This window comes from Lepidochelys olivacea, assembly GCF_965140295.1.
Source record: "Lepidochelys olivacea isolate rLepOli2 genome assembly, chromosome: 3".
NCBI lineage: Eukaryota > Metazoa > Chordata > Testudines > Cheloniidae > Lepidochelys > Lepidochelys olivacea.
The window spans coordinates 107002564-107025807 of record NC_140413.1 but is presented as its reverse complement, the minus strand read 5'-3'; the positions used below and the strand labels follow the sequence as shown (position 1 = coordinate 107025807).

Genomic DNA, 23244 nt, shown 5'->3' with positions numbered 1-23244 from the left:
CAGCGGGGCATGTCCGCAGAGACTGCCCTTTGGCCCGGGGGGGGAGGGGCACCTGAGACCCCCGAGACCCGGCAGGACATCGGCCCCGTCGTTGCCAAAGCCCCTGGCCGCCCGGCACCTGAAACCAACCCTCCTACTACTCGACCCGCCGCTGCTCCCATCCGGGCCCAAGAAACACCTCCCCTACGACGCCCAGGCGAGCAAGGGAGTCCCACCCTTGCTATTACCAATCCGGCAGAGCCTATGGAGGAGGGTGTGGCCAAGATATTACCGGGTATAGGAGAGGGCCCGCCCCAAGGAGAACCCCCCGCCCCTCATGCTGCCTCACCGTCACCCCCCTGAACCCCTGAACCATCGACTCCGCCCCCCGACACGACCCCTGCTAACCAACCCCCAGACGACGCTATGGAGGGCTGGACCCTAGTTCAGAGGAAGCGAGGCAAGTGGAAGGCTCGAGCTCTACTGCACCCATCCGATGCGGAAGCCCCCCGGAAGACCAGGAAGGGAGGCACTGATATTGAGCCTTCCGCTATGGCCACGAGTGAGATCCATCCGCTGGTGTTGGGAGGGGAAGACAGACGGGCATTGGAGGGCAGAATCCCCCCTCCACGAGAGACCCTCCCCTCCGAGACCCCTGAGGAAGCTCCTTCTGCCCGGATACCACGCGAACCCCGAGGCGACCATTGAGGCGGGCCCTAGAGGAGAGGCCCCCGGGGTAGCAGGAGTGGGCCTCTCCTCCATGTATGCAGAGATTGAGGCCCTAGATTTGACCCCGGTCACCCAGGGAGAGGATGAGCTACTGCCAGCTGGCCTCGATCTGGGCAACCTCACCCCAGCTCCCCTTTCCCCATGCTCCCTCCCCCTAATTGCCTTCCCTGACGCTCGCTCAGCGCATGGGGCTCTCCAGCCCTCGTACCCCCGGGCGCGTACTTCAGGAGGTGAAGGCCGCCTTGACCCCCACTGCTCGGGCTTATGTCAACCGAGCCTTGCGCGAGGGCGTATCCTGCCCATCCTCTACCCCAGGCCCGCCGGACCTTTCCATTGGGCCCCTACCCTGCCGATCCCAACAAACCCCTCACCCTTTCACTGCAAGCCGGCTGCATAAACTGCAGCCGGTCAGTTTTCAAATCGCACCACGGAAATATTTATACACACTCACGCTTCACACCCTTCACGCCCACACCCTGGTGTCCTGCCCCGATACAAAATGGCGGGACCTCCTGCCACCTTTGGAGGGTGAGCAACCTCGGTGGGCCAGCCTGTATTCCACCTTGGTCCCAAGGCCCGTCAGGGACATCAGCTGGCGGCTCCTTCACGGAGCTGTGAGCACGGGCGTGTTTCTGACACGGTTTACCCCCATCCCGGACACTTGCCCTTTTTGTAATGTGAGGGAAACCCTGGCACACGTATATCTAGAGTGTGCCAGATTGCAGCCGCTTTTCCAGCTCCTCACAAATATTCTATTGCGCTTTTGGCTTTATTTCTCCCCTCACCTTTTTATCTATACACACCCCATCCGTGGCCCCACAAAATCGCGAGACCTCCCGGTTAACCTCCTCCTAACCTTGGCTAAAACAGCCATTTGTAAAACCAGAGAGGGGAGGTTGGCCCATGAAGCGTCCTGCGATTGTAGGGCCTTTTTCCGATCCTCAGTACATTCACATATCTGGGCGGAGTTCCTCTGGGCGGCATCCACCGACTCCCTTGACGCCTTCAAGGAGCGGTGGGTGCTGTCCGAGGTTCTCTGCTCGGTGACCCCGTCCGGTTCCCTCCGTCTGACCCTTTGAGGGGAAGAGCGAGAGACGCCAGCCCCAGCCGTTGCCGCTGTGGATACCATCATTACTGTCATCTAGGAGGAGTCCTATAATACATGGGTGTCTACCCCCCCCCCACCCCTAAACCGCCCACCCCGCAGCCGTGCCCATCTTGCCGGGCACTCTCAGGAGAGGGATAATCGGTGACACTGGGCGCGGCACTAGGTAACTCGAGGGGGTGGAAGACCACGAGTGTCGAGGAAGCCCCCCCACTCTAGGCCACCAGGTAACTCAGGAGGGTGGAAGACCACGAGTGTCGAGGAAGCCCCCCCGCTCTGGGCCCAGGCTAGCCTGAACACTTCTCCCTCCTGAAAGCTGCTGTGTTATACCTTCTGTTTGAGTTGTTTTGTTGTATAGTTTGTTTTGTTTCCTTTGGTAATTCTTTGTAAGTGATACAATTCTTTTTTTTTTTTTAAAAACAGAAAACACCTTCCTTGTTATCTTACCCAGGGAAAAAGGACTTACTTAGCCTGGGGCTAATATATCTGCCTTCTATTCCATCTGGCCCGATCCTGTCACAATATATATATGTTAGAATATTTCATTTTGAAAACTGAACCACTGATATATTCTTACACAAATTCTCTGGTCCTCTTTAAATACCCCAGCCCCATAATGTAATCAGTTTTTAAATTGTAATGGTTGACTAGTCACAATTTTAGCATATTTTAGTTACTGCTGTGCCTACATTTTTCATTTTCTATTTTAAAATATTAAAATCAGGATATTTTTATATATTTTTTCCAGCCTGACATTTCTAACTGAAAGTAAATAAAGTAGTTCTTAAGAACTTATATAGTCACAGTTAAACACTACAGAAAGGTACAGCGGGACACCTTAAGTTTCTGGGGGGAGGGAGTTGTGGGGTTGTTTTGTTTTTTAAAGAGTCAGTTTTCAATCTGCATGGATAGATTTCACATGTGAATACTCTAATAAATTATGAAGCATCTTTCTTTGACAATTTCCCCCCAAAATTTACAATACTGACATTAGTATTCAGCACATAGTGGTACCCTTCACAACATTTCAAATTACTGTTTCCTCTATGAAAAAACTAAAAAATGTTACCTGCATTTCAGGTTATTTATTTTAAATTAGCCATACAGTAATCATGATAAACTTGGAGTGGGCATATTTTAGGACACCAATAAAAAAAAAAAAAAGGAGTTGCACACGTCACTCACCTTGTGCATTACAAGACACCACAGGTTTAATTATCAGTTTAACTACATATAAGACATACTTGAAGGCTGTGCAGTCACTACATATAATGCCGCATTATATTTCTAGCCATACCATCTTGAGCTATGACCCAACTCAGATCTCTCAAATTAAGCAGGGTCAGAGTAGGTCAATAGCCATATGGAAGGCCTAACGAACATATAGGTGCTGCAAGAAGTTGTTGTGGTGATTTAGAGAAAATAGTTCCAGCTACAAAGACAGCACTGAAACAATGCCTTAGCAGGTGAAGAGGAAACTGCACTGTTAGGAAATTCATTTGAAAATGAAATTGTATAAAAAAAAAAAAGAGTCTTGATCATGGAATCACAGACTGTAGCATAATGCATATGCACAAGGGGGACAAATTAAGTTTGGACAGGGAACCTTAATTCTGGCTTTTCCTACCTTTTGAATGCTTGACTCCACAACCCGAATGTACTTTTAACATAATTTGTGTGTAGTAATAGGTATGTTATAATATTATCCAAAATTGAGAGGGAGGGAGGAAAATCAGGTTATGGTACTCTATAGTAGAACTATACTAACTTAGGGAATCTGAAAACATTCCCAAAACTCACTGCAGTACCACATCTCAGGGTTTGAAAAAAATCCTTTTGTAATCAGCTAAGAATAAGTGAAATATCTCAGATTTATGAAGCCTGTTGTCTCAAAGGCCCTATCTACATTACACCTCAAAGGAGATTCACAGACTTTAAAAACAACAGGGACTTTATTATGAGCCCCCAGATGGCGGACCCACTCGCACAACTGCTATATTTTGTAGCGTAGGCAATACTCTACAGCATGTATTGGGTTCTTCTAAAACCATGGTTTGAACTGATCTAAAGCTTTGGACGTACAACCTAAGACAACTGTGAGCAGGAGTTACGATCTGATGGCTGTTTGGTGGCCAATGTAAAACGAGGTTAGTGTCCACATAATAAACACCTTTACTGGTAGTCTCAGTGGGGAAGAAAAAAGCCTGAAAGGAGCCTGAATTAACTTTTCACTTCTACCAGCAGTCCCGTCAGGTTTGGGATGAGGCACATTGGCTGGCAGGGCAGTCTGACTGTATTGGCACTGCTCAGAGCTGCCCCTGTGGATTCCAGTCTCCCGGGGTTGTCAAAAAGACTCTGAAACCTGTCAGAAAGACAATGAATCCTAAGGGAAACAAAATTGAGTTCAAAGGAACTTTTCAGTATGATTTTTCAAAAGGTAGCGTCGACTTCTTGAGAACCCGATCAGAATAGAGCTAAGGTATGCAAAGTACTTGGTACAGTCAGAATTCTTCTTTAAAAAGGGGAAACTGTCCAACTGGAGGGGAACGAACAGTGCTATCAGTATGGTACTCAGAACTCCCATTGTCTTCAAACGGCATCTGTATAAGAAATGACAACACTTGCTACCCACAATGCTACCGGTATCCCACTGGTTTCATTTGAGTTAGGGAGAAAAAAAAAAAATTTCCCTCCTTTTGTCACCTTGAAGTGGTCAGTTCATACAGATAATATCTAAACGAAAATCGTGTTTGCAGACCCAATACTTATTCTCTGATTAAATAAAAAAAGTAAAAGGCTCTCGTCACGTAACACGGCAAACAAGGTAAAAAGGTTCCAAATCTTCTCTTACTTCAATTTTTCCTATTCATGCACCTAAACCAAAAAATAGGACCTAATCACTTACTCTACAGAACTATACACAGAGTATTATTATATTCTTATAAAAAACAGTCTGACAGAGGCCTAGTGAGATAAAAAGGTTTGTAATTAACTATATTAATTCCATTAAATATATGCAACAGGAGCTCTCTTCCCCCCCAAAAATGAAGTGATACTCTGGTGGCTGACCTTTGTGACTTTGTCCTCACCCACAACTATTTCACATTTGGGGGACCATGTATACCTTCACGTCAGCAGCAGTGCTATGGGTACCCGCATGGTCCCACAGTATGCCAACATTTTCATGGCTGACTTAGAACAACGCTTCCTCAGCTCTCGTCCCCTAACACCCCTACTCTACTTACGCTACATTGATGACATCTTCATCATCTGGACCCATGGAAAAGAAGCCCTTGAGGAATTCCATCAATTCATTTCAACAATTTCCATCCCACCATCAACCTCAGCCTAGACCAATCCACACAAGCGGTCCATTTCCTGGACACTATTGTGCTGCTAATAAGCGATGGTCACATAAACACCACCCTATACCGGAAACCTACCGACTGCTATACTTACCTACATGCCTCCAGCTTCCATCCAGGACGCACCACACGATCCATTGTCTACAGCCAAGCTTAAGATACAACCGCATTTGCTCCAATCCCTCAGGCAGAAACAAACACCTACAAGATCTCTATCAAGCACTCTTAAAACTACAATACCCACCTGCTGAAGCGAAAAAACAGATTGACAGAGCCAGAAGAGTACCCAGAAGTCACCTACTACAGGACAGGTCCAACAAAGAAAATAACAGAACGCCACTAGCCATCACCTACAGCCCCCAAATAAAACCTCTCCAGCACATCATCAAAGATCTACAACCTATCCTGAAAAATGATCCCCCATTCTCACAGATCTTGGGAGACAGACCAGTCCTTGCTTACAGACAGCCCCCCACCCTGAAGCAACCACACCCCACACAACAAAAACACTAACCCAGGAACCTATCCTTCCAACAAAGCCCGATGCCAACTCTGTCCACATATTTATTCAAGTGACACCATCATAGGACCTAATCACATTAGCCACGCCATCAGCGGCTCATTCACCTGCACATCTACCAATGTGATATATGCCATCATGTGCCAGCAATGCCCCTCTGCCGTGTACATTGGCCAAACCGGACAGTCTCTACACAGAAGAATAAATGGACACAAAACTGGTATCAGGAATCATAACGTTCAAAAACCTGTAGGAGAACACTTCAACCTCTCTGGCCACTCAGTAACAGATTTAAAGGTGGCAATTTTGCAACAGAAAAGCTTCAAAAATAGACTCCAATGAGAAGCTATTGAGCTTGAATTAATATGCAAACTAGATACCATTAACTTGGGTTTGAATTGAGACTGGGAGTGGCTGGGTCATTATTGAATATATTTCCCCACGTTAAGTATTCTCACACCTTCTTGTCAACTGGCTAAATGGGCCATCTTGATTATCACTACAAAAGTTTTTTTCTCCTGCTGATAATAGCTCATCTTAATTAATTAGCTTCTTACTCCACTTTTTCATGTTCTCTGTATGTGTATATATATATATCTTCTTACTATATGTTCCATTCTATGCATCCAATGAAGTGGGCTGTAGCCCACGAAAGCTTATGCTCAAATAAATTTGTTAGTCTCTAAGGTGCCACAAGTACTCCTGTTCTTCTTGAAAAACTGTCATTGCTGATTAACAGCAATGTGCAAAATTGTCATGCCAAAGTACAAATCCAGTTGCATCTACTCTCCTAGCCTTGCCAACTTACTGATAATGGAAAAAGTTAAAGCACGGGTCCTGAATCCTGATTTGAATGGGGCTCTTCACATGGTCCTCACAGATTTGATTGCAGGACCCAGACCTATTGCTTTATTTGCCTCTCAAAAAAACCCAGAACCCCCTAACTTCACTTGGGTTTGTACAATTCTGAATGCTCCTTTAAAGTAACTAAAGCTTGGTAGTCTACAAAAGAAAAAAAAACTGCAAATGGTAAAATAAGTTTCCACAAGAAAACATCCTAGCAAAATGCTCTGAGCCAAAACTATAGAGCTCAAAAATGGCTTGAGGGAACTCAATTACAAAAGGATGACATAGTGTGCAAATATGATTACATTACACCCATTTATGTTAACTTTAAATTTATTTTTATTTGACATTTTATAATAAACCAGGACTTGACCATTTATTTAATCATAATTAGAAAAAATAAAACACTTCTAACAAGTGTTTTAAATGAAGGAACAATTTCCACCCAGAGCATTGCTTTAAAACAGTTGGCATAATGCAAAACCCCTCATTCATGTTAAAAGAGAATTTCTGCTTAAACATGGATGGTACAAGCCCTGAAAGTTCTATACCAGTGCAATACAATAATCCTACCATGTAATACCTCCAACATTCACTTCAAAGGACAGCAAAACTGTTACAAAGCTGACCTTCCTGAAAACCTTTGCCAAAGTAAGGGTCTGGATTAGTGGCAGGGGATGGTGTTTCACTTCGTTTGAATCATGGCCACTGATAGTGAGTAACCTAGGGGTTGCAAACTGACAGTTTGTTACAGTACTGGATGGATGTCTACAGTTCCATTTTAGAAATCTGAAAAATTAAAAATAAATTACCTATGAGTTTAAGTTGTAAGTGCGCCCCAAGGGCTGCGATGGTAACACATTTCTATAAATGCAGCGGTAAGAATAGCCATCTTCATTAGAATGTGCTGAGCACATAAATCTATGACCTAATCTTAGTGCCAGCCAACTCTTAGATGGCTATTCCCCCCCCCCCCCCAGTAATATGGTGCCTTTACCGCGTTTGCTTTCAAAGTGTGTAAGCTGTCAGGCCCCAATGCCTGGGCAGTCGGCAAAGTGCTCTCCACCTGTTTGACACTAATGCACATACCCCTGCACGCAAAGAGGGAGAGATCACTTGCAGGTTAACCGCAGGCTCCATCACAGCGCTCAGCCTGAGCAGATGACCCCCTCGCCCTTCAACGCCACCCGACACAAAGAAGAGGAGAATTGTTTTCGAGATAACTTTTCCTCTTGGCCCTTTTTCCTCCCTACTCCCCTCCCCACAGCCTGGTGTGGCGCATCACACGCGCTGGGAGCAAACACAGCCCAGAGCAGCACCAGGAAGGAAAATAAAATATGGGGCGGGGAGAAGAGACAGGAAAAGACAAGGAGTCTGGGCAAGTAAAAGCCTCCCGTGGCCTTTGCCAGCCCCCCACCCCACCCCACCGGCTGCACGGCGGGGGACCACATGGAGCTCACCAGATGACATTTTGTTTCCTATCGGGCAGCGTGGCCCGTAGGGCTGCACCGGGCGTTTGCTTTTTGCCCAGCTTTCTCGCGGCGCAGGGCGGCGGCAGCGGGCGGCCAGACCGCGGGCTGAGCATGGGGATGGGGGCGAGTCCTAAGTTGCCCATCACGCTGCAGCTGCTGCAGAAACCAGGGCAAACACCCCCCTCCCCAGCGCCGCCCCCCTCTCACCGCTCCTGCTGTCGCTGGGAGCCGCACCGCCTGCAGCCACCGCTCCGCCGCCGCCTCCGGCCGCCGCCGCCGCCACAGCCGCCGCTCCTCCCGATCCTCCAGCCACCCCGGCCGCCGCTCCCATCGCTGCGCCCGCCGCCGCCGCCAGGGCCAGGGCTCCATTTTCCTGCTCGTCCCCGCTGCTGTTAGCGCGCTTGTTCTTCTTGCCCTTGCTGCTCTTCTGGTTCGGCATCGCGGAGCTGGAGCAGGAGGCTGAGGCGGCGGCTGGTGAGGAGGCGGCGGCTGCTACCTCCGGCTCATTGCGGCTTCGTTGCAAACAGGGCGCCCTGGAAGGAGAGAGGAGCTGGCTGCGGCTCTCCCAGGCTGAGCGCTCCCTGCCCTCCCGGGCGGGCACCCGCCGCCAGGCCAGCCCAGCTGCGCACACACTTACACACGCAGCCGCCCGGCCCGGGGGAAGCAGCGCCAGGGGAAAAGGCGTGTCCCGCTTGTTTTGATTCTGCTTCCCCTACTATCGCTCTCCTCCCGCCCCTCTCGGCTTCCTCCTTTCACTCGCACTAGCGCTGGCTGGTGACAGAGGGGAGCCGCGCAAGTTAAAAGGGCGGGGGGAGCTACGGGGCTGAGCTCCGCCAGGGCAGCAAAGAAAGCAGGAGGCGCTCGAGTGGGAATGGAAAGCCGCCCCACGCCTTCCACAGCAGGGCCTGGTGGCTGCTAATGCTGTAGACGGAGCCATACAAGGCTCCTCCCTTTGGCCTAGGAGAAGCCTCACGTGCTCATAGCAGAGGGGAGCAGCTTCCTGGAAGATCTGCCCCTTTTCCTCAAGGAACAACCCCCAACAAATGCAAGGAGGGAGGCAGCGCAAGCTTGTGTTAAGTGTACTTCGCTGGAAATGCCTCTGGTCTTCTCCCTGGAAAATAGCTGGAGCTTTATTGGCAGGATTGTTAACGTATTTCAAAAATAAGGGACTGTTTTCTTAGCACTCCTGCTCTACCCTTCCTGATATTATTATTATTAATAATAACAATTATGGTAATAATAAGTACTCACCTATATTTGCATAGAGTATTTCTCGCTGCCTTTTGCAGCGCTCAGCAACTCCCGATTTTGTTGCACAGAGATGAAAAAATAAGGGACTGTTGGCAACCCTAGTTATGGACATCAGCAATGGCCCTTGTGTACTCTGTAGCCAAGTATTGTGCAGTAATATGGACCAAAAGTAGCCACACTCAACTTGTTGATGTCCAGCTGAACACTGTTGCTGATGTCCCCCAGGTTGTGCTTGCCAGTTTCTGGACAAGGTTAACCCTTGTCTTCTTCTTGGCAGCTACTTTCTTCATATGGTCATAGAGGTTTAGCATGTGATCCAGCTTCAGTCTGAGATAGGTCGGAGTAGGGTCTGTTGCAGAAGGGTAGGCTGCGTGTTGCTGCAGGAGGTCACTTTCAGGGTGCACTTAGCATTCCTGTTATCAAGATGGAATGCAGTGACTGTTTTTTTGTGAGGATTTGGCTTGAGCCTCCATTTCTGGAAATATTCCTCCATGGTGTTTAGGTCCCCATTCGGGCTGGACTCTGGAGGATGATACGTTCCACGAGTTTGTAGGAGTGATATTGGCCTATAGCTTCCTGGGTTGTCGGTCAGCTTGCCTGGTTTGAGTATGGCAATAACTATCGCCTCCCACCATCCATGCATCCGGATTCCATAATTTTGGTGTACAGTTTTGCCAGCCACTGGACTTCCATGGGGCTTAGTTGATGAAGAAATTCTGGAGGTTTACCATTTCCACTGTCCGCCTTCCCTTTATTCATTGCAGCTAAACCTTCTTTCACTTCATCTATACTGATGGCAATGGGGTCTTGTGGAGGGATTGAGATCATGGTCCTATGTAGTTGATGATGGATCTCCCACTTGGTGTTTTTGTCGCGTGGTCCTTTTGTGCTCTCCACCAATATGGAGACTATGAAGTTGAGCCAGACTTTTGAGGTCATACATTTCCCATCTTGTTACGGTTCCTTAACATATTCCAAATCATCCTGTACATTTTTCCTGTCCCTTAATGTTCCAGTTAATTGGCTGCCACCTTTAGTATATTACACTCTTACAAAGGCCGATTACAAAAAGTTTAAAAGGGTATGGACAGTTTCTTTGCCCATAGATATCCACATTTTAGATGTTTTAGCTGTTCTGCAGTTTTCAGGGCAGATGGACTCTTCCACCAGTACCTATTTTTCAATAACTTGTGCTATTATTTGCTATCTGGCACTATCTACCTTAGTCCAGAGCTTTGAAACCTCTGAATTACACTCCTTCCTGCCTCTAAGAATTTCACAAAGAAATCACTAGCAGAGCAGAGAAAGTGTGGCCAACTTGAGGGAATAAGGGGAATACCAGGACAGCTAAATCATGATCCAACTGATATCAAGAGCAAACTTCCACTTACTTTAATGAGACCAGGATTTGGTCCCTATGTCTTTTGAGTGATTTCTCAGAACAGTGAAATGAATCTAGTCTGAAAGAAGAGCAAGGGCTGGGAAAAAATCACTGGTACAGACTATAATACATCAGCAAACCAATGCTGCCTAATAAGAGGTTAAGGGACTGATTTTTTTTAACCCACAGAAATGATGAAGTTTCAAGTTAAAGATGCCATTCTGACCTCAGAAATCTGTCCCCAGAAGCATGCTACCCATTTTGCTTTAATGATGAACTAAGGAAAGAGTGACATGGTAAAGGGCCACTCTGGACACAACAATATAATGGTTTAAATATCACTTTTGCAAACACCCTGCTTTGCAGGCTCAAATCCTGGCAAGCCTTTCATCCTCCTGAGGTAGAAAATGGAGTGCTATTCAGTTTATAGGGTAAGGCTTTTTTGTATCAGATCATAGAAAATGTGTTCCTCACTCCCCTATATGGACACTAAGTAATCCATGGCATTTTTTGTAACCTTAGAGATTTGCCCTGTCATATTGGACAACATTTTCTCTCCCACCACTAGTATGCTGTGTACCAACTGGCTACCCCTCCAGAAATGTCTGCATTTTGGTGGTGTTTGCTAGGATGTAGTTTGTGAAGCACTTCACAAAGACAGGTACTAAATATATGTAAAGCACTATTATTAAGAGTAGATACCCAAGGGATAGGATTAGTTGTTATTTAATGCCCTAAGAAGGGATAAATAGTTAAGTAGAAAAATTTGCTGAACATAAAAATTATGTAGGTTAATGAAGAGCAGGGAGGTTGTGAGCACCTCCAGAAGGACTCAACAGAGCGATGTAACTGGCATAATGACATTTGACATAGATGAATGCACTGGCAGGAACACTTGAAAATATCTCTCTAAACTGATGCATTTTTGAATTAGTGGTAACATCACCAGAAAAAGATCCAAGCATTGTGGTGGACAACTCAGTGAAAAGATCTCAATATTCAAAAAGAAAAAAAATGCCATAGGTAAATGGCCAGCACAAATAATGGCCCCAAATTGAGCTAATATGTAAAGACAGTAAACAGGATGACTTGGTAATTATAGGCCTATCAGTGGCCAACATGGGACTTGATTAATAAAAAACTAAAGGAGAGTAATATAATTCATGCCAATCAATATAGGTTTATGGAAATAGATCTTGTCAAACTAACTTAATTTTTTTATGAGATTCAAAGTTTGGTTGATAAAGATAATCATTTTGATCTAATATGGTTAGACATCTGTATGGCATTTGACATGGTACTGCACAAAATTTTGATTATAAATTAAGAATGATATAAAATGAACATGGCACACATTAAATGGATTAAAAGCTGGCTAACTGAGGGGTCTCAAAATATAATTGTAAATGGGGAATCATCATCAAGGGGATGTTTCTAATGAGGTCTTGCCAGGATTGGTTCTTGGCCCTTTGCTATTTAACATTTTTTTTTTTATTAATAACCTGGAAGAAAACATAAAATTATCACAGATAAAGTTGCAGATGACACAGAAATTGGGTAATGGTAAATAACAAAGAGGACAGGTCCCTGATATAGAGCATTCTGGATTGCCTGGTAAGCTGGGCACAAGCAAACAATATGCATTTGATCATGGCTAAATATAAGTGTATACATCTAGGAACAAAGATTGTAGGCCATACTTAGGTTGGAGGACTCTATCCTGGGAAAGAGTGACTGAAAAAGATTTGTGGGGAGTGTGGATAATCAGCTGAATGTAGGATGCAGACAAGAGCCCTGAGAATGATTAAAGGGTTAGAAAACATACCTTTTAGAGAGAGACTCAAGGAGCTCAATCTATCTAGCTTAACAAAGAGAAAGTTAAGGAGTGACTTGATTACAATCTTTAAGTGCACACATGGGGTATAATACAATTCAATGGCAAGAAGTTGAAGCTAGACAAATTCAGACTGGAAATAAGGTGTACATTTTTAACAGTGAGAGTAATTAACCATTGGAACAATTTACCAAAGGTTTTGGTGGATTCTCCGTCACTGGCAATTTTAAAATCAATATAGGATGTTTTCTAAAAGATCTCTGCTAGGAATTATTTTGGAGAAGTTCCATAGCCTGTGTTATGTCAGGAGGTCAGACTCACTAGATGATCACAATGGTCCCTTCTGGCCTTGGAATTTATGAATGTATGTATGGAACCCTTGCATATAAGTCTCGGGAGATTTCCTGGTGGCAAGTCACAGCCTTCTATGAAAAGTCAGAGAACTATTGACAAGCTGTCTGTTGATTGGGGAGTAGAAAGCAGGGATTGGTCCCTGTGTTGGGCAGAGAAAAGGTTAATTTGCAGACGAGCCTTAAGCAGGAGAAACGGCTAGCAGCTCAGCTCTCTGTGTCTTTGAAACTGTCAACTTATTTTGCCTAGTTGTCTTTGCCTACCGACTTTGCCTAACAGCCTTTAGAGACAGAAACACTAACTTCATAATGCTTTTCTCTTGGTATTGGACACGAAGTGTAACACAGAGACACAGCCAGTAGTTTCATACAAACCTCTACTGTAAGCCGCTCAAGACCACGCTGCCCGTGCGCTGCAACTGGATCCAGCCAGTTTACTTTCTTGCATGTACCACTACCAAGCCTCTTAAAGACACAGTCACTACATCCATCCTTTTAAATCAATTAACTATACAATAATAAATCAATTACACATGCCTATATAAATTAACTAATAATGCGGGCTGGAGTCAGAGGTGACCAGTGCATGATTCACTGTGGAAAGCGGTCTGGGTCCACAACCCTCTTAAAACACATACTCCCACTGTCATGATAGCAAACAACAATAGTACCACGGGATGTTGATTGGGTCATCACAGTCTCTGCCTTGAACAGCTCAGTGTCTCCAGTGACCCCTCCCTCAGAGGTTCTTCCTGGGTCCTAGATTCTTGGTCCGATGTGACACTGGATTGGTCCTGCTCAGGTTCTGCAGGTGTCATACTGCAAGTCTTCAAGTGGCGCCTGTTCTGGTGGTGATGATTTCCTGCATGAGATGGCCTGTTCACAGATTCTCTCCACAATAGCAAACAACCATCCAGCACTTGTCTTTATCTTGACTGGGTCTCTCTGCCTGAACTCTTTAAGCAGTATGACATGTTCAGTCAGTTACGCCTTCCAGTGTTTCACCAAGACCAAATGTGGGTCTGTCCCTAATTTTCTCTGTCTTCTTGAGCAATGACTTCGCAATCCATCTTGTTCATTTGGCCATTTCACTGGACTGGAGATATCACATTTAAAGCATTCCTGCTTTTGCCCAGCTGCTTTTTGTAACTTTTTGTATTTCTCCTTCTCCTTTTCTTCTGGGCCATTTAGGTGTCCTCACCTCCTCTTCCCACTTAGAGTCCAATTTATTTCTATTGCATTTCTTTGACATCTTTTCGTATGTTTAGTCTCCCTATTTGTCTTAAAATGTTTACTTCTAACATTTATTTGTTTAGTCTACATAGGGCTCAATCCATATCAGAGAACTCAGTTTTCCGATTGATTTATTTAATGCTGGGAATTCTGAGGGAATTGGCTGATGTGATTGCAGAGCCATTGGCCATTATCTTTGAAAGCTCGTGGCGATCGGGGGAGGTCCTGGACGACTGGAAAAAGGCAAATATAGTGCCCATCTTTAAAAAAGGGAAGAAGGAGAACCCAGGAAACTACAGACTGGTCAACCTCACCTCGGTCCCTGGAAAAATCATGGAGCAGATCCTCAAGGAAACCATTTTGAAGCACTTGGAGAGGAAGGTGATCAGGAACAGTCAACATGGATTCACCCAGGGGAAGTCATGCCTGACCAACCTGATTGCCTTCTATGATGAGAAAACTGGCTCTGTGGATATGGGGAAAGCAGTGGATGTGATATATCTTGACTTTAGCAAAGCTTTTGATATGGTCTCCCACAGTATTCTTGCCAGCAAGTTAAAAAAGTATGGATTGGATGAATGGACTATCAGGTGGATAGAAAGCTGGCTAGATTGTCAGGCTCAATGGGTAGTGATCAACAGCTCAATGTCTAGTTGGCAGCCGGTATCAAGCGGAGTGCCCCAGGGGTCGGTCCTGGAGCCGGTTCTGTTCAACATCTTTATTAATGATCAGGACGATGTGATACATTGCACTCTCCACAATTTCACGGATGACACTAAACTGGGGGGGAGAGGTAGATACGCTGGAGGGTAGGGATCGGGTCCAGAGTGATCTAGATACATTGGAGGATTGGGCCAAAAGAAATTTGATGAGGTTCAACAAGGACAAGTGCAGAGTCCTGCACTTAGGATGAAAGAATCCCATGCACCGCTACAGGCTGGGGACCGACTGGCTAAGCAACAGTTCTGCAGAAAAGGACCTGGGGATTACAGTGGATGAGAAGCTGGATATGAGTCAGCAATGTGCCCTTGTTGCCAAGAAGGCTAACGGCATATTGGGCTGCATGAGTAGGAGCATTGCCAGCAGATCAAGGGAAGTGATTATTCCCCTCTATTCGGCCCTGCTGAGGCCACATCTGGACTATTGAGTCCAATTTTGGGCCCCCCACTACAGAAAGGCTGTGGACAAATTGGAAAGAGTCCAGCGGAGGGCCATGAAAATGGTCAGGGGGCTAGGGCACATGACTTACGAGGAGAGGCTGAGGGAACTGGGCTTGTTTAGTCTGCAGAAGAGAAGAGAGAGGGGGGGATTTGATAGCAGCCTTCAACTGCCTGAAGGGGGGTTCCAAAGAGGATAGAGCTCGGCTGTTGTCAGTGGTGGCAGATGACAGAACAAGGAGCAATGGTCTCAAGTTGCAGTGGGGAAGGTCTAGGTTGGATATTAGGAAACACTGTTTCACTAGAAGGGTAGTGAAGCACTGGAATGGGTTACCTAGGGTGGTGGTGGAATCGCCATCCTTAGAGATTTTTAAGGCCCAGCTTGACAAAGCCCTGGCTGGGATCATTTAGTTGGTGTTGGTCCTGCTTTGAGCAGGGGGTTGGACTAGATGACCTCCTGAGGTCTCTTTCAACCCTAACCTTCTATGATTCTAATGAGTACAGGATTTTGGCCTTCTGTCTTCAAAATGAAAATTCCAGGGGAAACGTGCCATTTTTCCTTACCTCTAACAGATGGATACCTTTCAGCAGCTGCTGCTGCTACATTTGTCATTGAATATGCAGTAAAAGAGGTCATGACTCACAGGGCATTAGTAGGAACTTGCAAGTTTCCATTTTAAAAGGAAAGTACACTTGCGCAATACCACAAATGTCTGCAAAACTCTTGGCAGTTTTCTTTACATGTAAATGTCAATCATGAGCATGGCACCTCCGTCTAAAATAACATTTTCTTTATTCTAAACAATGACTAGTTCATATTAAGTCATTTCTAAAGTTGATTTTAAGAAGCCAAAAATTCTAGTGTACTTCCCCCCCCCACCCCCGTACATAACTTAAAACCCCAGCAGCAAACTCATTCTTAAAGATTACAGCTATCACACATCCATAAGCAGGGTAGGTAGGAGCATTCTACTCTCAAATGAGCTATTTAAAAGCTGCATAAGGAGTTAAATTATATGCAATATTTTTGAAGAAGTCAGTTGGAAGCCCATCTGCCACAAGATTCTTCCCATTTCTTTATACTTTTTTTGATGAGACAGAATTTTTTTTTATCAGAACTAGACATGTTTACATTATTGATTTCCTGCTTTGATAATTCAAAGAGGAAGAGGTTGGCAAAACAGTTAATCATATGTATCTTGATTTATCTATTCCTCTGCTGCAAATGCTGGTAAATCCTGGAAATATTGTCTAAAAAATTGGATTTGACTGTAGCTGATATAGAATTCCTTTTGTTTGCATTTATTTTTTGTTTGTTTGATTGAACAAGTGTTCCCAAACAATTCACTCCTCCTCTGAACCTTTGAAACTGCAAGTTTTAGCCTGAAACTTCAGGTGGGTGGTTTAGAAAATAGCTAGCTATACTGACCAAAAATATTGGTATGTGAACATACTTGAAAGAGAGTCAGTAGCCTTTCTCTAGGTCTACTAACAAGATTTTCTAAGAAGATAAGAAATGTAGTTTGTATTTAAAGATATTGACTCAAATTTGTTCCTCATGGTAAATTATGTAGTTTATTTACATAAACATTAAAACAAAAATCCAGCGTAGTACCTCACAAAAAATACATCCAGGCAGTCAGATGATACAGAAATTCGGGGCACACAATGCTGCCCCAAAGCACAGAGACTAGAAAATCAAAGCAGGGGTGATGTTCTGAAAACATTCTCTGTTTTCAATAAATTAATTAGAACAATGTTATTTTATTTAGAATCTGCTCGCACAGAAAGCAAGGTATGTCCCACACTAAAAGCAGTACTGCTGCAGAGAGTAAGGGAATGCCAAGGAGAGAGCTTGTGAAGCATTTTAGGATCTTCCTGGCTGAAAAACTTTACAAGAATATAAGGCATTATAACTCGTCAATCTAGGTACTTTTATGGCCCTCTTTATCACAATGTCTGAGCACCATGCTGGCTGAAAGTAGGTTTTTGTAGTAGTGTTTCTTTGAGGTGATTTTGGAAGACAGAATTCAAGATTATAATAAAGTATAAAGTACAACCTAAAATGACATTGTAGGAGAAATCCCCCAAACCCTACAATTTTATTGGACCACGTGAAAGGCATGGTCAAAGGCCAAGTTCAAGTTGATAAAATTAAAATGTATATATAAATTAAAATAAAATATTTGTCTTTAGGAGCAAAGAAGATTTAACTTGAAAATTCTATTTTATTTAATTCTATTTGCGTCCAGAGCAGCACCGTTACACACAGAGTAGAGTGTAAAATGACAGTCTTGTTCTATAAATGCAAAATATATGCATCTGAGGCATTAGACTAATGAAATTAGCACTAAACCATAGTTACTACTTCTCTCTATCTGTTTTTTATATACTCCCCTCCAGTGTTTCCTCTAATTTTTTACATCCCTGTGTGGAATGAATTTTGTTATGTGCATCAATATAGAGGTGATATGTGACACATCACCTTCATATTGGTACACATATCAAAATTCATGTGGGGGGGGGTGGGGCCAAGGGGTTCAGAGTGTGGGAGGGGGCTCAGGACTGGGGCAGAGGGCTGGTGTGCAGGCTCTGGGGTGGGGCTGGGGATGAGGGGTTTGGGATGCGGGAGGGGGCTCAGGGCTGGGGCAGAGAGTTGGGGTTGGGGAGGATGAGGGCTCTGGCTGAGGGTGTGGGCTCTGGGGTGGGGTTGGGCCTGAGGGGTTTGGGGTGCGGGAGGTGACCCAGGACTGGGGCAAAAGGTTGGGTGCAGGGGGTGAGGGCTCTGGCTAGGGGTGAAAGCTCTGGGCTTGGGCCGGGAATGCAGGGTTTGGGCTCTGGGGTGGGGCTAGTGATGAGGGGTTTGGGGGTGCAGGCTGCCCCAGGGCTGCAGTGGGGAAAGAGGACTCGCCGCAGCCCTCTCTCACCACAGCAGCTTGGGGCAGTGGGAGAGGTGCCTCTCCCTGGCTGTGGCAGCTCTGGCAGCCCTAGGCCGGGCCGAGGAAGGGGCGCTTCTTCCCCAGCCATGGCAAGTCTGGGACAGGTCCGTGTTGGGGCAGTGGGAAGGGCGCCTCTCCCCTAGCCATGGCAGGTCCACTTTGGTCCATTCTATACTGGGGCCGGTAGGGAGAGGCATCTCTCCCCGCTGCAGCCCTGAGCCCCTGCACGGGGCTTAATAGGCAGCTGTGCAGCCATGCAGCTTAGAGGGAATTTAGGGTATTATGTAAGTGCCGTGAGGGTCTCAGAGCCCAGGCTTCACCCCAAACGCAAACATCTACACTGTAATTAAACAGCATCTTAGCCTGAGCCCTGCAAGCCCTAGACAGTGGAACCCTGCGTGGATATTCACATCTGATCCGTGATCTGCTGATACCCGCATCCGTGGATGCGGATATCTGCGGATATAAAGCAAATATCTGTGGATTTGCAGGGCTCTACTAGTCAGCTCACGGGCCAGCTATGTGTGTTTAATTGTAGTGTAGACATACTGTTAGTAAACAACTCCGTTGCTGACGCACAAGATGGGTTGGGATCAGCTCACTCCCTCTTAGCTGTGTTGGTTCTGCAGGGCTGACGTAATTTCTTCTAAAAGTGATTTACATAATTTCCTTCCAAAAGTCAGGAAAATAAAAGGTATGTTTCCCACAGCATCCTTAACTGTCCCTTATGTGTATATTTTGCAACAGGATGTTCTGGTATATGATACCACAAAACACTATGGACCAGACTGTAGCCTTCCTTCCTGTCCACATATAAGAGTGAGGGGACATAAGGCAACGCCTTTATCCCCTGCACTGGCTACCCGTACCTTGAGTAGCCATGCTGAAGAGAGAGCAGCTTCCATGGGTTTGCTAAATGCCTCTCCATCCATGTGGGTAGGAAGGGGCAGGAAATGAGCAGAGTCAAAACTCTGTCCCAGTCAGGAAATGTATAGAACATTGTGCCAGATATAGGGATGGCACAGGGTACGTCATCATCCACCCTCCTTCCCCCACTCCACCCTTTCAGAACAGGGTATGATCCAGAGCACAGATTGCAAATATGAGTCACAATCTGCTTCCTGGTCTACTTCCAGAGCAGCACAATTATACACAGGGTAGACTGCAAAATGGCAATCTTGCTCTCAGTATGCAAAATATGTGTATCTAAAGTGTTAAATTAGGGCTAATCCATACTATGCCCATTGTTACATGGGTGCACTACAATAACGATATAATTGGCTCTAGATAAACTCCCCTTTTTGTATTCTCTTCCTGGAAATTTCCAAGCCTGGATACACAAATTTTCTCAATACATTTCCTTTTGATAAAACTCTGTGCCAGGAAAGTATCTGGCCATAATTAATGCAATGGTTTATTTCTATAAGTAAGGCCTACTAGATCAGTTTACTGTATTTAGTTGTGTTATGCACTGAATTTGGGATTCCTCCTTATTTTTATGCCTATCAAATTACTTCTGGTACTTCTGGACAGCATTGTTGTCTGTTTTAGAGTAACAGCCGTGTTAGTCTGTATTCGTAGATTTTGTGCAACTTAATAAAAAAAATTAATAGTGGTTAATGGAGTTCAAAATGAAGGTCTGGAGAAGGATACTTTTGTATCAGACAAGAAGTAGTTAGCAATTCTATTATGATTTTCAAACAATAATAAAAAAGAAACTAAATATTTAATCTGTCAGTTGCCACAAATTCTTGAGTCATTTTTTCTTTAATATAGACAATTGGTATAGACAATTAGAGAATTTTCAATTAATTATATTTTTGCAAAGGCCCAAAGTGCTATCTTAACAAGTCTGCTCACAGCCTGTAAGAAGATCTTTTCTTTCTTTATCCTACCTCATCCTCAGGGGCATAGGGCATCCACCAGTTTCCACCATTTATTTCAGCCTTGTGCTAGGCTGTTCAGGCTTCTGAGTGTCATGTTGATAGATCTGGCTTCTGTCTCTGTTGTTCTGCATAATGTTTCTCTCGGTCACCCTCCTTTTCTCTGTCCAGATGGTGTCCATACTATCATTTGCCATGGTAGTTGTGTTGGTGACATCCTTAAAGAGTGTCCTAAATATGTCCATCATCTTCTTACTCTATTTGATGCTTTAGATTGATTTGCTCTTAGAATCTCTGACATTGCAAGAAACTCTTTCCAATGGACTAAAGATTTTCCACAGACAATTACGTAGGAATGAATTGATCTTATCAATTTCTGTGGATGTACAATAATTGTTGCATGTAAAGCAATGAAGTGACCTTCATATTACTTTTGGTGAGTTCACTTTTTAAAACTTTTTAAAACTGGATTTAATTTTAAAAGTTCCATTGAAAAAGCACACTCTGTCACTGAAATCCACTTTCTATTGCTGAATGATTTGTGTGCAGGGAATTATTCTTCTGTTATAAATAATTATTATATATGAAGCTCTGGTTTGGTATTTATTTGTTCAAGCTTCCATTTTTTAATTTAATCCCCGAGAGATGCATAGGTTTTGCTAAAAGAAAAGGAGTACTTGTGGCACCTCAGAGACTAACCAATTTATTTGAGCATAAGCTTTCGTGAGCTACAGCGCTGTAACCAATTGCTATTACTAATTTGAACACTAGCATCAGTTTACACATCTATTGTTGGAGAATTGTAAAAAACTACTTAAAGTTTACATTAACAAAAAAAACAGTCCAGCAAAACAATTGTTGTCCATTATTAATGGTGCCCAAATGAGCTTGAGGAGCAATAATCAGATGTATAATTACCCCAATTCACTAAAGTATGGCTTAAATTTCAGCATGTGCATAATTGCTTTGCTGAATCAAGGCCAATCCTCCTCCCAGCCCCCATTGTTACTAAGATGGTAATGATTACAAATTCAGAATCTTGATGATATCTATGATAAACAAAAATGTTTTTGCATAAGATATAGCTGCCACATTATGTAGTAAGGATAGCTTCACTCACCTTCATCATTTGCTGTTCTTCCACCTTCCCTTCTTTTACGAACAGATGAGCCTTATGTGCAAATTAGGCTTCTGTTGCTTTAGCTAGCAAAAGCAACCATCAAAATTACTACTGCTGCAGTATCTACATAGATTAATGAGGATTAATGTCTAGTCCTGTGTGCTGGGATATTGATTTGCATTCCCTCATCTAGCTGTTCCCCACTTTTTGATTTATAAGAGCATCTTTTCCCCTTTCTTTTCATAAGACGAGGACTAAAAAGCTTTTGTTAATTGGGAAAAAAAAGTTCATCATCTCTCATTATATTCTTTACTAATCCTTTCAATTTATGCATTATATATTTACTATAGTTATTGCTTAATTTATGCCTTTTCAGAAAAAAATTGCCAGTCTTCTCTGTGGTTGCCCTGTTTATAGTCTCAGACTGTGAGACCGCTGACCAGGTGCAAGGACAATGGCTGTCTATTAATTTCTCCACACCAGTTGTTACCCTCATCATGCACAAAGTCTGGGTCCTGCTGATGAGAGCCCTGTTATGGCTGCTGCTCTGTTGTGAATTTTATTTTAAGAGCAGTTCATTCTGATAGTAAAGTGTATCCATGGGTCAGCATGTATTATAAAAAATCATAGATCAGGCTTCAAATCCATCACAGAGTAACTCATAAGTCTATTCCTGCAACAGAAACAGGTCCATATTAAAAAAATATAAAAGCTTACCCATCATTATTATAAACTATTAATCTTATACAACTCTCTGTAGGACTCACTGCTTGTGGGCCCTTGAGACTGCAAGTCTTGAAACAAATAAGCAGGTTTTGTTCAGCTTACACAGAGCTTCCCTTCCATCTTGTAACAATACAAAGAAAGAAAATGTAAAAAATGAACATCAAACATATAGGAGAAAACAAGATGTTCAGCACTCTGGGGAGATTGCAATTGATTTGCCCTATACTGTATACACATCAGTAGGTCTCTGTGCTGACTTTCAAAAAACCTACTAGGGTCTGCTCATTCTTTCCCAGGGGTTTTCCCTCTATGCGCGGCTAGTGCTGAAGTCTGTCTGGTTTGTGGGTTTTTTAGTGCAGGCGCGGAGATACTTCTATTCGGCAAGGCTAGCTCTTCCAGCAGTTAAGACCATGCTATAGACATCTAGAGCCAAATTTTCCCCTCCTGTGCAGCATGATGGACTTCAGTGCCGTTGCACTGGTGTAACTGGAAGCAGAATGTAGTGCTAGTTTGTAGGGATGATGCAAAGGTTCAGGTTTCTGTGAAGCCTCAGTACGTGTAGCTTGTTGGGCTGATACTGAGGCATAAGTCTCTGTGAACGTTACTAGCTCAGCAGCCATCGTGCGAGATCACTAGGTCGACTGCTTTAGAGTGCTGGACGGAATCCAAAGCAGGGTTCAGAGGCTTTTACAAAGTTACTGGCTAAGCATGAGTGATTAAAGATCAATATGAGAAGGGGGGCTCACCAGTTCTGGTGGTTGTGTGTCTCCATGGGGATTGCTGTCATGTGATAAAGTGACATTGCATCGGCTTGTGTGATGGGATGGGAGGTAGCAATGGGAAGACCGAGAGAAAGAATTGAATGAATCTGAAGAGTCCATCTCCCCAAGCAGGCCCGCTGCTAGTCAAACAAAAGTGTGTGTGAGAAAGTGTTTATGTGCACAGGGTTTGGAGCTCTACAGGGTGGTGGCAGTGGGGGCTTTCAGCTGCCAGCTGGGGGGGAGAGAGAATTATTTCCCCTGGGTTTTGGCAAGGGGAGGGGAAACCACTAACAGTCACCCTTTTCTCTTAGGGGAGGAGGCACCAGATCCTACCTCTTTCCGCTTGGAGGGCAAGGGAAGAGATCTTCCTGACTTTAAAAAAAAAAAAGGGGAAGAAGAAAGACGGGGAGCTTCCATCTTAAAGAATTCTTCTCTTCCCATCAGGTGCCAATGCTTGTACACCTACTCAAGGTAAGGCTGGCAGCACATCCACTCCCCACAGAGGTCCTAGCTCCTCCTGTTGCTCTCACTTCAGATTCTCCTGCCTGATGCAGCCCCACTTAGAATCATAGAATATCAGGGTTGGAAGGGAC

The 23244-nt window shown here is 44.5% G+C and overlaps 1 protein-coding gene across 1 annotated transcript in view; it reads right to left on the bottom strand.

Moving 5' to 3' along the window:
* HECA (hdc homolog, cell cycle regulator) overlaps positions 1-8960 on the bottom strand; it is a 35687-nt gene extending 26727 nt beyond the window's left edge. The window contains exon 1 of the mRNA XM_084625133.1: positions 8224-8960. Coding sequence (XP_084481259.1) covers positions 8224-8455 — 232 coding nt within the window. The 5' untranslated portion in view covers positions 8456-8960. The remainder of the gene's footprint in view (positions 1-8223) is intronic.
* Positions 8961-23244: the final 14284 nt, after the last annotated feature.